The sequence below is a fragment of the Ambystoma mexicanum genome, chromosome 3p, assembly GCF_040938575.1.
Source record: "Ambystoma mexicanum isolate Mex_15411 chromosome 3p, UKY_AmexF1_1, whole genome shotgun sequence".
Lineage (NCBI taxonomy): Eukaryota > Metazoa > Chordata > Amphibia > Caudata > Ambystomatidae > Ambystoma > Ambystoma mexicanum.
In genome coordinates this window covers 804,789,350-804,801,513 of record NC_090925.1, presented here as the reverse complement: position 1 = coordinate 804,801,513, position 12,164 = coordinate 804,789,350, and the positions used below count along the sequence as shown (strand labels likewise).

General features: G+C 46.1%; 1 protein-coding gene across 4 annotated transcripts in view; it reads left to right on the top strand.

Annotated features, from left to right (window-relative positions):
* The window catches only part of RNF112 (ring finger protein 112), a 680,823-nt gene that overhangs the window by 305,025 nt on the left and 363,634 nt on the right, over positions 1–12,164 (top strand). For all 4 annotated transcript variants that reach the window (XM_069651835.1, XM_069651833.1, XM_069651834.1 and 1 more), the window contains one exon: positions 1,251–1,355. In XM_069651835.1, coding sequence (XP_069507936.1) covers positions 1,251–1,355 — 105 coding nt within the window. The remainder of the gene's footprint in view (positions 1–1,250; positions 1,356–12,164) is intronic.

Below are 12,164 nucleotides of genomic sequence, written 5' to 3'. Positions count from 1 at the left end.
CTGTTCCTTCTCACACCCCACCTCCAACTCCGGGTACTGCTCGCTAGGCTATGCACAGCATATGATTCTAAGCAGATTAACAAGCATCAGAAGAAATGCATTACTCACCGTAATAGCATTTCTGATGATTGTATCTGCTTAGATTTACATGCGCCCTCCCTAGATCCCTGCACGGGCTAGAAGGAACTACTTTCTCTCTTCATGTACTCACTCACAATAGCCGTGGGCTCCCTCATGGCAGAAAAAATACAATCGCAGGGACTAAGGCGCGTGAGGGATTTTGGCTGCACTACACGTCACGATAGGGATACTGTTACAGACACGCCTATGCCGACGTCCCCTTTCGATCCCCGAAAGACCAGATGCAATACTCTGCGGTTACCACTAGATGTCGGACCATATGCACAGCATGTGAATCTAAGCAGATACAATCATCAGAAATGCTTTTACGGTAATTAATGCAATGGATGCAATTCAAGATTTGCAGTGTACTCTGGGAAATGTTAAGAGCAATTTGTTGAGGTTTGATTAGTGTATTCTGACTAATTATTTCCACGGTCAGAAGAGCATGAAGGACCTTCTCCACGAGCATAAGTCTCTTAGTACGTTGGCCGCTCATTGGAGTTTATTTCCCTGCCCAAAAGTCAGAAAAGACTGTGTCAGATTTAGGTGCAACATTCATAGGAAACAAAAAATTCAGAAGTGTTTCAATCTTGATGACGTCAACTATACGTTCTGTCGTTTCTGCAGCGATGCAAATTCGATTGATTCATTGGAACATTTAATCGTTTATTTTGGTAATTTGGGTAGGGATCGTCAAATTATCTTTTCGAAAAACATTTATATAAAATGAAATCTCTGAATTCTGAACATATTTGGCAGCTTTGCTTGAGTGGTGCGAATGGGTCATTGTGTAATGCGATTGTTTTTTAAATGCACTGGAACTGAATATTATTACAAAATGAAATGATTATTGTTTTGCAGAAATGCAGTTCTAGAAGTATATGTTTACATTTATTTCTTTTATTTGCTTCTTTTAATAACTAGGTTGTAAAACTGATGTATTATTTAGTTTTATTTATTGTGATGTTAAGTGTATTTTTTTTTTTTTTTATCTTCTATTGTTACGGTTGAAAAGTATTTTTTTAGCCATTAAACAAATAAGAAAATAAAAAAAAATACTTGATACATCGGGATACTGTCAGCAAATGTTTTCAAGGCATTTTATGTGCCCTTCTCTTGTTTGCCAGATTGCAGTTTTCCTGGTTGATACCGAAGGCTCTCTGGACATTGCTGGAAACAAAGAGCTCACAGTAAAGCTGTCTGCACTGAGCATGCTGCTCAGCTCCCACCTGGTGAGTAGAGAACTTTCTGAGAGGGAAATCGTTTGAGGTTACCCTGTACTCTGATGATTATGCATAGGAAGTGCTGTGCTGCCTACTATCTTACAGTAGTTTGCTATACAGTTAAAATGACCATCTGTCCTCTGGCCTGCAATCCATCAGGGACAACTCAGGCTTCCTAACATCGTTTTGCTGGCTTGGGCGATAGCAATGAAGATTTGACCTTAACTTTGCCATGAAGGGGTATCTCTGCGTTCTTGTTTGAGCATCTTGCTACTCGGTGCCTCAATCTTTTTAATACCCTTCCACCCATGGAGGGGCTGCCCAATGTGTGAACATGTCACATTTCTGCCAAATTCCCGTAAACTGCTGCAACAACTGTCCAGCTTCCTGCCACCAGCTTGCTCAGCACCTATCTGTGCAGTCTAGTCTCAAATTCACTTATCACTTCCCCCTCCAAATATTCAACGAGGTGTCCATGCACTTTTGCTAACTGTAGACCTAGACGTTGTGCGTGCAAAGTAATCACGTTAGATCTGTACCAGACTTAAAAACTTCAGAAACGTCTGCATTAAATAAAAATGCCATGATCAATTAACCAGGACAAATTTACTTTAGTCAAACCTGTGATGAAGTGCCCCGCCTTGCTCTAGAGATTGGTGATAGGGTGACCAAGTGGACTGGCTGCTGCCATATGCTATGTGATGCAGGCGACAGGAGTTGAGGGGAGAGGGGAAGTTGTGTGGACTGGTGGTGGTATCCTGCTTGTCTGCTGGTATGCAGAGGGATGCACTTAAGATCTTTCACTTTCTTCCTTTCTTCCTGTGTCTGCGCATGGTGATACAGCAAATGAGATGTAGTACCCAGGTTGGCCCTTGGCCTCCCGCGGCACACCATTTTCCAGGAGTGTGCAACTGGCCAGATTCGGTTCCTCTTTAGTCTGAATGATTTCTGCCACCATTTCTAATTTCGTTTTGGGTTAACACTCAGATTGAGTTCTTTGGGTGCAATGTTGCTTGCAGTCGTGGTGTTCTAGATGCCACACAATGATGTGAAGTTCTTTTAATTCTGACAAGAAGTATCAGTGGTGTCGTTATCATCCCAAGTATCACTGCTTTTCAGCAGCAGCTGCCTGGACTCTGATGGATCCTAATCTTCGTCTTGACCATCATCAAGGTTGTCATCATTTTTGTCAGAATTCTTAGTGTATTGGGCGGCGGAGATTGATACCTGGAATTTGTATTCTCCTCCTGCTGCTGAATGACACTGTGTGTTGTTTTTCTCTGATGTTCACTAGAGATGATCTGCACCCCTCCCCTTCTGGCATTGAGATAAGAGAAGTAAAGGTTCATCCTACTCTGTCCGTCCCGGTGGATGATATTCATGAGCTGGATGATAACTTCAATTGACCTCATACAATTCTGCCATCCCCACTCCACACAAGTGTGTGATTCCCTGCGTGGGCATAAAAAGAGAACGAAAGAGAAAAAAAAAAGGATCTCCCTGCACATGAAGCCACACGGGGGACCCTTCAAAGAAAGAAAACAAAACGTTGAGTGTCTCTGCAAAAGTGAAAAGATAACAAGCAGCATATCTTCCCCTGCCACTAACTTCTTTAGGTGCTGGCATGTTCCCCAATATGATGTTCAGTCACTGACTGTTGTATCACCCACTTCCCTGAACTTTTGCTACTTTCTCCCAAATTACTCATATGCAGTGTGTCTTGCACATTCTTCCTTTGCGTATTCCCGGCTCCTCCTTCCAGGTGTCATAGGATGGCACATGTTTCTTTCACTCAATTCAAGAGACAGACAATGACTTGTGTATTATCCACTTCTATGAATCTCTGCTACTCCCTTCCACAAAACTAGAGGCCAAGTTGAAACTCTAGGCTAGAGCAGGAGGCGTGTTGAAGACCTGGGTCTAGAACTGACAGGGGCCAGACAGAGAGTGTTAGAAAGGAGGCTGAAGTGAGTCAGAGGCATTATATTCCCTACAGTTTACTGAAGCACGACAGGGGCACAATAACCCCTCAAGGTGGGGGGGAGGAATTAAGTTGTATATCTCCAAAACCACAAAGAGGAAGACCAGAGAGATGGGGGCTGTGAGACTCAGACCAACATAGCAGTGAGCAAGCCACCAGCAGGAGCCTAAGACCCTTCAAGTAATGCTCAGGTGTGGGAGTGGGAGGAAATCCTATCTGGGTGCATTCACGAGAAAACCTACAGATGTTGTCCCAGGCAGGGTGGTCCAGGAGTCCCCTGGGTCAGCAAGGGGAAAATTCACCTGCCCAGACCTCTGAGGACTTGTAGGGTCCATAACAGGTAGGAGGCCACCGCGGGAGGTGATCCAACCAAGGCACACATATCGAGCAAAGACCACAGCCTCGGCGAACCAGACCCACCAAGACTAAGGAAATGCTCTAGGATACTATAACTCCTTCAAACTGTGAGTGACTTTGTTCGGCACAGCCCTGTGTGTGATCACTCGGGAACTTTGATTTCTAGAATAATGCCTTAACCGTTGGACTCCCTTCCTAGAACAGGGCATATACTTTACTGTTTGACTCATCCTGACACTTATTTTGATTCTAGAAACACCCTTCTTCTGTTGTGTTCAGAAAACCCTATTTCCCACAGGATTTCTCTTAACCAGCCCCTGAGATTGGAAAGGGGAGAGAGATCATGAGGCTAATAATTAGCCAGACCCCAGGCCGTGGAGACAGTGACAATCAAAACAGGGAGATGAGCCTCATAAAATCCAGAGGGTCTCTTAATATCTGGTGTGATGAAGCCCCCTGCCTGGTTCTGAAGGCAAGACCTTAGAGGCTATTAACCTCATTCCCCTATGCCGATTGGGCCCAGTCTTGGTAAATCAACCCTACTCAACCTGCTTGGGAGAACCTGCAATGCACCCATCCCCAACTGGGGGAGCCCAAAGCACTCCCTGAAAAGACCTGCATTCATAACATTAGCACACAAGGAGGTTTTCCTTATACTCACCTGTAGTAATAGGTGTTAGGATACAATTTCCACCTCCCTGTGCACATTAGAGGACTCTTTGCACAGGACTCTGGGTGCACTCGGCAGAACTGCCAATAGAATACAGTGAGTTCTCAACTTCCTGAATGCTGAGAATTCAGAGTGGGAAGTAAAGTTTCAGCAACCTTGTTTCCTGGCAAGGGATTATCCCACTGAGGGCAACAGTATTACCAATTCCCTAAATGATTAGTGACACAAACTGTTCCCCAAGCTTATTGTGGAAGCAAATAAGAGTTCAGTACAGGACTGGCGAGGGCCAGGTAAGAAAGAATAAAATCACAAATTATGGATAGGCCAAAAATAGACTTGCCCCAGCCCCTTGGATCAAAAGCATTCACGAGTGCCCAAGGGAGGACAGCCCTTACCTAATTGCCAGCCACAGTTTTAGACCCTCACTGGGATACCCACAAGGGGTACTAGGGAGCACACTATACCAATACTCTGGAGGTTTTAGGAGCTCCATTGCATGAGGAGATGGTGGCAACAAAATTAAAGATGATATGTAGGACACTGGGGGAATAAGATCAGGAGGGGAAAAGACAGCTGGGACATGAACATCAGATGGCAAGGAAAGGAATCAGGAGGAGAGCGAGAGCCCAACACCTCGCTAGTAAAAGCAGGGATGTTCTGGTGAGCCCGGTTGGCCCTCGGCAGGACTAAATAGACAGTAGAAGTAGTGTCAGGGAGTTTACTGTGGATTTAGCGAGGGATGTAAAGAGAATTCAGAAGGAAGTTGGTCCAGACTGTCTGAATCCTTTTCTAGCTATTCCTGATGTCCATCTCCCTAACCTGTCTGCTCACAGATAATGCAATAGAGTGAGTTGTGCAGTATGGGACCCCAGAAAGTCTGCATCGGTATCCGGTCTTAAAGAAGGGTTTGGGTCACCATGAAGCCTGCAATGTCTGGGAGGGGTGAGGCAACCACTCCTGAACTGTTTTATCTAGGACCTTTGCTCCTGAGACCCAGAAGGTGTAGTTATCTGCATCGTGCAGAAAAGACATTGAGCAAAGGGACATGTTCTTATGAGGAATAGATGCAATCCGATTAAGGAGAAAACCATCCTGATATTTATTTTCTTTGGGAAAATCATGCTTCATTTTTAGTTGTCCAACCTAATGAAACCCACAATAAAAGATAGTGAACACTGACGCACATTATTGGCCTCCTTCTCGATCCGTGGTGGAAACTAGTGACTTCTTTCTACCTCTTCAGTTCTTTTCTCATGCGTTTACCTCCCTCAATACTTTCATGCTCTGCCTCCTTCACTCTTCTCTGTCTCTTCTCTTCCCCCTCCAATTCACTCCCTCTCTTTCCCACATCCACTCTTGACTCTCCCTCCTCGTCCACCGGTTTCCTTTCTCTCTCTCTCGCCTCTGCTCTTGACTATTCCTCTTCCGTCTCTCGCATTCTTTCTCTGTTACACCTCTAGCCTCCCTTCTCTTTTCACCATTGTTTCATACCTTTCCTTCCTTCACCTCCATTCTAATTTCTCCACCTCCTCTTCACTCTTTCCTTCATTCTCCTTGCTGCACCTCCAGGCTGTAAACTGCGCTTTGCTTGCCTAACTCCTGACCACCACACCTCTTGTCACTAACGGTCCCCTTTTGTCCCTGCTCGGGTTTGGGCATGAGGGGGTTAATGGCACAAGTGTGTTGTTACATGGTCAGAGACCTGACCCTGCCAAGGGGGCAGAGGGACCCCTCTCAACCTGAGGCAGAAAGCCTTACATGGTGCTTGTCAGAGCCAGCCCCGCCCTAGAGGAGGGATGAGGGAGTTGGTACGGTCCCAGTCTTTGTCCCCTCCAAATGTGCCTAGTTGCGAGTGGAACACTCTTATTAGCCAATGCCCAATATGCATTCAGCTGCCTGCATTCTCTCTGTTTTCATCCAAGACTACGAGATCCAGTATTCAGAGCTTCGACCAACAAGATGCCTGCCTCATGAGAGATAGAGAAGAGCAAAGAGCCAAAGTCGGCAAAACAAAACATGTCCGTGCCGGTGCAGAAGACGCTTCCCCACTGCAGAAGTCAAGCACGATGGGCTATTATGTCTATGCCGATCCGCTGTCAAGAGACGCTGGTGGACTCATGCAGGAAAAGGGGGCAGGGAATAAAGGACTATTTGACACTTCTAACCTAGGAAGCCCAACCCCAAGTGGAACCAAGTGAATGCAACAACTAATTGGAGTGGGAGCATTCAACTGAACAGGGCAAGAGTTCCTATAAAAGAGAGCAAGCAGCAGAGGCAAGTGTGGGTTGTTCGGGTGATGCCAAGGGGTGGGGAATTGGACCAAGAGACCAAGTGGTGGAAAGATGATGGAGAGGAGTTTTGAGGAGACTAGCAGAAAGTGTTCTAAGAAAAAGTGTTGGCTGGTGAAAGTGGCACTTAGGTGTGTGAGTGCGTGTATCGTGAGTGAAGAGAGCGACTGATTTAAGTGCAAAAGCAGGGGAGTAAGTGAAAGGTAGTGAGAAAGTTGACTGTGAAAGAAAGGCGGGTGAGTGCAAGAGAAGGAGTGGTTGAGTGGAGTGAGGAAGAGACTAGTAGAGGGAAGTTAAGAGTAGTGGAGAGTAGAGGGGAATGGAGAGTGGAGAGTAAAGGGGAGAGTAGGAGAGAAGAGTAGGTGTGAGGCGTAATAACATCAGGGAAATAGAAGAACGAGAGGGACAGAAAGAAGATATGAGCTGGAAGAGAGAGGGGGTAGAAGCAAGGAAAAGGAAGAAAAGTACATCAGGGACACAAGTACAAGATCACGAGAGAGATAAAACGAAATGATACCTGAGCAGTTGGATGGAACCATTTCTTCTTTTGAATATCATCAATTTTGTGAGACATCAGGCTAGGTTCAAGCTAGGAAAACCCCAAAGGGAATGGGAGAGATAAGGCTTCTGACTTTAGGCCCACATCATACTAAGCATCGTAGACACTAAGGCTTAACAATCTCTATTTGCCTACATTGAGGATATGAAGGCTGGGGCGATACGTGTGTCCTGTTATTCGTGCATTATAACTCACATCCGCTCAAATTGATCATTGTCAAATAAAAATCCTTGAACCATCTCTTCAATCATTTGTATTCGTAAAGCCAGCTGTTTCAGAGATCAAGTGCGAGTGAGATATGAGTGTGTTTGTTGCTTGGGTGCTACACGTCTGACTACAGGTTTACCAGCTGCTAATGATCGGTTAGCGTTCTGCCTTATTGTTGGCAATGAGGTTTCAGGGCTCATATATTCTACATTCATTTAATGTTTAATCCTCCCTCACCGTATGGGAATCCAAAGGAATAATTAAGGATGGCATTGAATTTATTCATGTTAAGATTGGATTAAATGCCAAATCCATGTTAAATCTTATCCTCATCTATAGGCCACCGTCACCTAAGGAAGACTTCACCTTAGCACTGCCTAATTATCTGCTGCCACACCTTAAACTCCGCTCCAGATATCTCATCCTGGGGGACTTTAATTATTAGTTTGTGGATAAGGATGATCAACCAGCCATGGGTCTGGAACTCGCCCTGGGTAACCTTGGCTTTGAACAGCTTGTTAATTCCCCTACCCACATCTTGGGACATACCCTTGATTGGATTTTATCCAATAATGTTCAAACTAAGGATTTGCATGTTGTCCTGTGTCCCTGGTCTGGTCACTCACTCGTGCACTTCTCTATTCAGGTGCGCTTTCCTGTGAAAATCATATCTAGGAGGCCCCAGAGCTATCTCAGTAGGAATTTTAAATTGATTTCTCGTGAAAGAGTGAAACCGTTGTTGCACTCCTCCATTCAATTTGTAGCCCAGGATACTTCTAACCAATCTAGAAGACATTACTAAATTCCTGGCCTCCCTGAAAAATGGAACATCGTAAGGAGGTCATGAGAAACAAGTCATGGTACACGCCCACATTGAGAACTCTCAAAGGATCAACTTTGAAACTTTTCATAGTTGGAAATCCTCTCCCTCACCTGGCACTCTAGCGAAATACAAAGACTCAGTCAAAGCCTACAAAGTGGCTATTATCGAAGCCAAGAAAAGTTCTCTCAACTCGAGGATCTCGATGGCCCAATCACTGTCGAGAGAATTATTTAAAATTCTCAAAGAGCAGGAGAACATAGGTTCACCTGATGTGGCTCTAGTTAATAAGAATGACTCCTGGTGTCTGCATATTCAGGACGCCATGATGAACAAACTGAAAGCAATTAGGACAGACCTTAATCGTAGGAAAAAAGAACAGTCGGCCACCTCCGACTCGAAGGGGACTGATCCGTTCTTAAGAAACCCCGCCATTCCTCAATTTAATTTCTCCCATATCTCGGAGGAGGCGATTTCAGACATAGTGAAACATCTTAAAGTCAACTTCTTGTAAGGGTGATCCCTGCTCGGCATTGATCGTGAAGACCTGCCCCGCGGCTCTCCTGACCGCCATCTGCAAATTTGTAAACGCCTCTCTCTTGGAAGGCTTTGTGCCTAAGAATCTCAAACAAGCCTGGGTCACCCCCATCATTAAAAAACCCAGTCTCTGTCCCAAAGATCCTCTCAACTACAGGCCAATTACCAACACGCCGTTCCTCTTAAAAATCTTAGACAGAGCTGCATACGAACAGCTTGCACTACATCTCATTAATTACCCTGTGCTCAACACCCGTCAGTCCGGTTTCAGAGTCGGCTTTGGGACTGAAACCACCCTATTAGAACTTAAATCCAGGCTTATGGAGCGCACGGATAGTGGCTTTACCTCTATGTTAATGCTCCTTGACTTATCTGCTGCCTTCGAACTGGTTGACCATTCTATTCTGGTCGACAGGTTGGAGCAGTAGCTAACCTCTCCCCATCGGCAGCAAAACGGATTGCCTCATCTCTGAATAACTTGCGAAAGCAGAGTGTTTTCCGGGGAAGCAGATGCCGCCCTATTCCCATTCATTTTTATATGCCACAGAGCGTTTGCATATCCCCTTGCCTTTACAATATTTGTATGGTCCCTTTCTTTGCCTCGCTGGACCAGGAGGGGGATCATGTTCACCAATTACGCAGACGATTCTCAGTGTGTCGTTCAGTGGACGAGGCTAAATTAAATTGCGTGTACTCATTCTTAGAGGACTGGATGTTGAGGAATAATCTTGCTCTTAATAAGAGCAAGACGGAGCTCCTCATCATCGACTTGCCTTCCTCGTTGTCCAACCTGGGCCCATCCTATCTCAGTTTTCATCTTGATGACGTTTCGGTAGCTCTTTTGAAAAAGGTAAAAACCTTAGGAGTTGTGTTAGATGAGAAATTATCAATGAAAGCCCACGTGGGAAGCCTGGTCTCTACTGCATCCTTCCACATAAAAGTGCTTGCCCATCTCAGGCCTTTTATTAATTAAACCAACGCCGAAACCATCGCTCGTGCGATTATTGGAGTAAAATGTGACTACTGCTGTAGTCTTTTGGTGGGCTTAAACAAGTCGGACATGAACAGACTTCAGGTGGTACAGAACAGTGCTGTCCGTGTTGTGACAGGGCTTAAACGCTGCATTCATGTTTCCATTGCCAGAAGTGGTCTGCACTGGCTCACAGTGGAGGATCGAGTGCAGTATAGGCTACTGGTGATTACCTTCAAGTGCATCCAAGGCACTATGCCTGAGTACTTGAGACAACTCGCCACGGACCCCAAGGTCGCACCTTGAGAATCCAGCAATCTGAAACTCCTGAGCATCCACAGATGCAGGACTAGAAGGGCAGAGAAAGGAGCCTTTTATCTTGCTGCCCCCATGGCATGGAATAACCTCCCACTGGATCTGAGAGCTCAGCCTAACTTGGAGTCTTTCAAAAAGAACCTGAAAGCCTGGTTATTTAGGTAATCGACCCTGACTGTGCATGATTCTTGAATCTTCCTCTGGTTGTATTCTAAGATCTTTGCCTTGCTTTTTGTTTTTGTCAGCGCACTAATGCCCAAGGGTCCATGGCTTCGCTATACAAGTTTTTAATGTAAAGTTTATGGTTTCTAATATGTCTGGGTCCGTGTGAGTGGTAGCACATAACGCTTGGACACCACAGTGTCAGCGATGCTGGGTAACTTTTTTTGTCTTGTGAATCTGTCATCCGTGCTGGTATCTTTAGGTCCACAGATGCCCCTGGGGCGGCTCTGTGTACTCATTTTTTCACCCAAATCCCACTATACTTCCCTGTGGGTGGTGCCTTTTTTTATGGCGCCAAGGGGTTTCAGGGGTGCTTTTACAAACCAGGCCGGTTTAGGGATGCACAGGGGGACCTGGGTGATCCACCATATACCACCTCCAGGCCCTGAATCCCCAGGGTGGCCCAATTTCTATCCTCTAGCCTCAAGCATGGCACTGTTATTATTATAATTGGTTATTTATAACGCGCTTAATACTGAAGAGGTTTCTAAGCACGGACACACGATTCGAACATGTGTTGTTCTGCGTCGTCTTGCTTCCAAGACGAGGGCGTTGCCTCTGAGCTATACTACCCATGTATACTACTGTTGCTATTTAACATCCGATTACATTTCAAACAAGCCAGATTTTTATATATAAATATGTGAAACATCCCCACCTGAGACAATCATATAACAATCATAATCTTATAAAAGTGCATGCTACGGTGGCCACCATGGGGCGCACGGATGACTCTTCTCCCCGTGTGAGCTCTGGCTCTGTCCTTGATGGTCCGTGAAGTGAGTTGAGCCCCCACTTCGCGCCCCATCCCACCGAAGGTATACTGAAATTGTGGCATCGGAAGACCTCCCCACCACCCAGGAGAAAACCCGACGCAATTCGGTCCAGGGGGACCAAAGTAACTGCCAAGAGAAGTCCCGGGCCGCCCACGTCCTGAAAAAGAAAGTGAAACGCACTCGGCCCTGCGTGGCGTTCCATGTGGAAAAACCCCCGGACCCAACCAACAGCCTAGAAGGTACCTCGCGGCCTGCCCTCCCCGGCCCCCCTCTTGCTCCCCCTGGTGATGGCGGAGGCACTGCTGTGCGGGGAGGCCCTTGGCTGCTGCCTGCCAGGGCTCCCTCGGGGGCGCTCTCCGCTCCACAGTCCCCGCAGACCACGTAAGGCCCCACCACCATCGAGAATGCCCTACGCTCCCCCGCCACCCATGGAGCATGACAGCAGTCACGGCTCTACGTTCCACACCAGGAGGACTTCTGCGGGGGCGGCCCAACGGGGAACGGCTGCACCTAGCTTTCGGTGCCCCAGTGCTGGGCTGGCCTACCCAGCGCCAGTTGAGGAGCCCCAGGAAAAAGCAGAGCCGGAGCCCAGGAGGGCCCAAATACCAAAGCAGACATCCAAGGAAAAAAGAGGAAAATGGAAAATATACAAAATAATGAAAGGGGTAGTCCAGCTAAAAATGTTATTCAAAAAATAGATCGGCAACATTAAAAAAAAAAATACTAGCACTTTTTTTTTTTTAAAACTTCCTATGTAAAATTTGGAGCTATTCAAGCTCAAAATTCGCAAAAGCAAGCACATGGGCGCATCCATTTTGTGAAATGGATGCCCGCCTGTGCTGGCTTTTGCTTTTGCGGCACTAATGAAGGAAAAGCCAGCCAGCTGTAGTAAACAAAAGCTACCGCTGGGTGGCTTTTCCTTCATTGGTGCTGTACGCGGAGGACGGGGACCGAAGACCAGAGCAGGAAAGCTGCAGCTGAATCTCGGTAAGGGCTATTTATTTTTTTTTTAAAATAAGCACTTGCTGCGTTTTTTTTTCTAAGTTTTCCGGGCTGGAGGAGCCCGGAAAACTTAGAAATAAAACCGCAACTTTAAAAACGTTGTATTTATGTTTG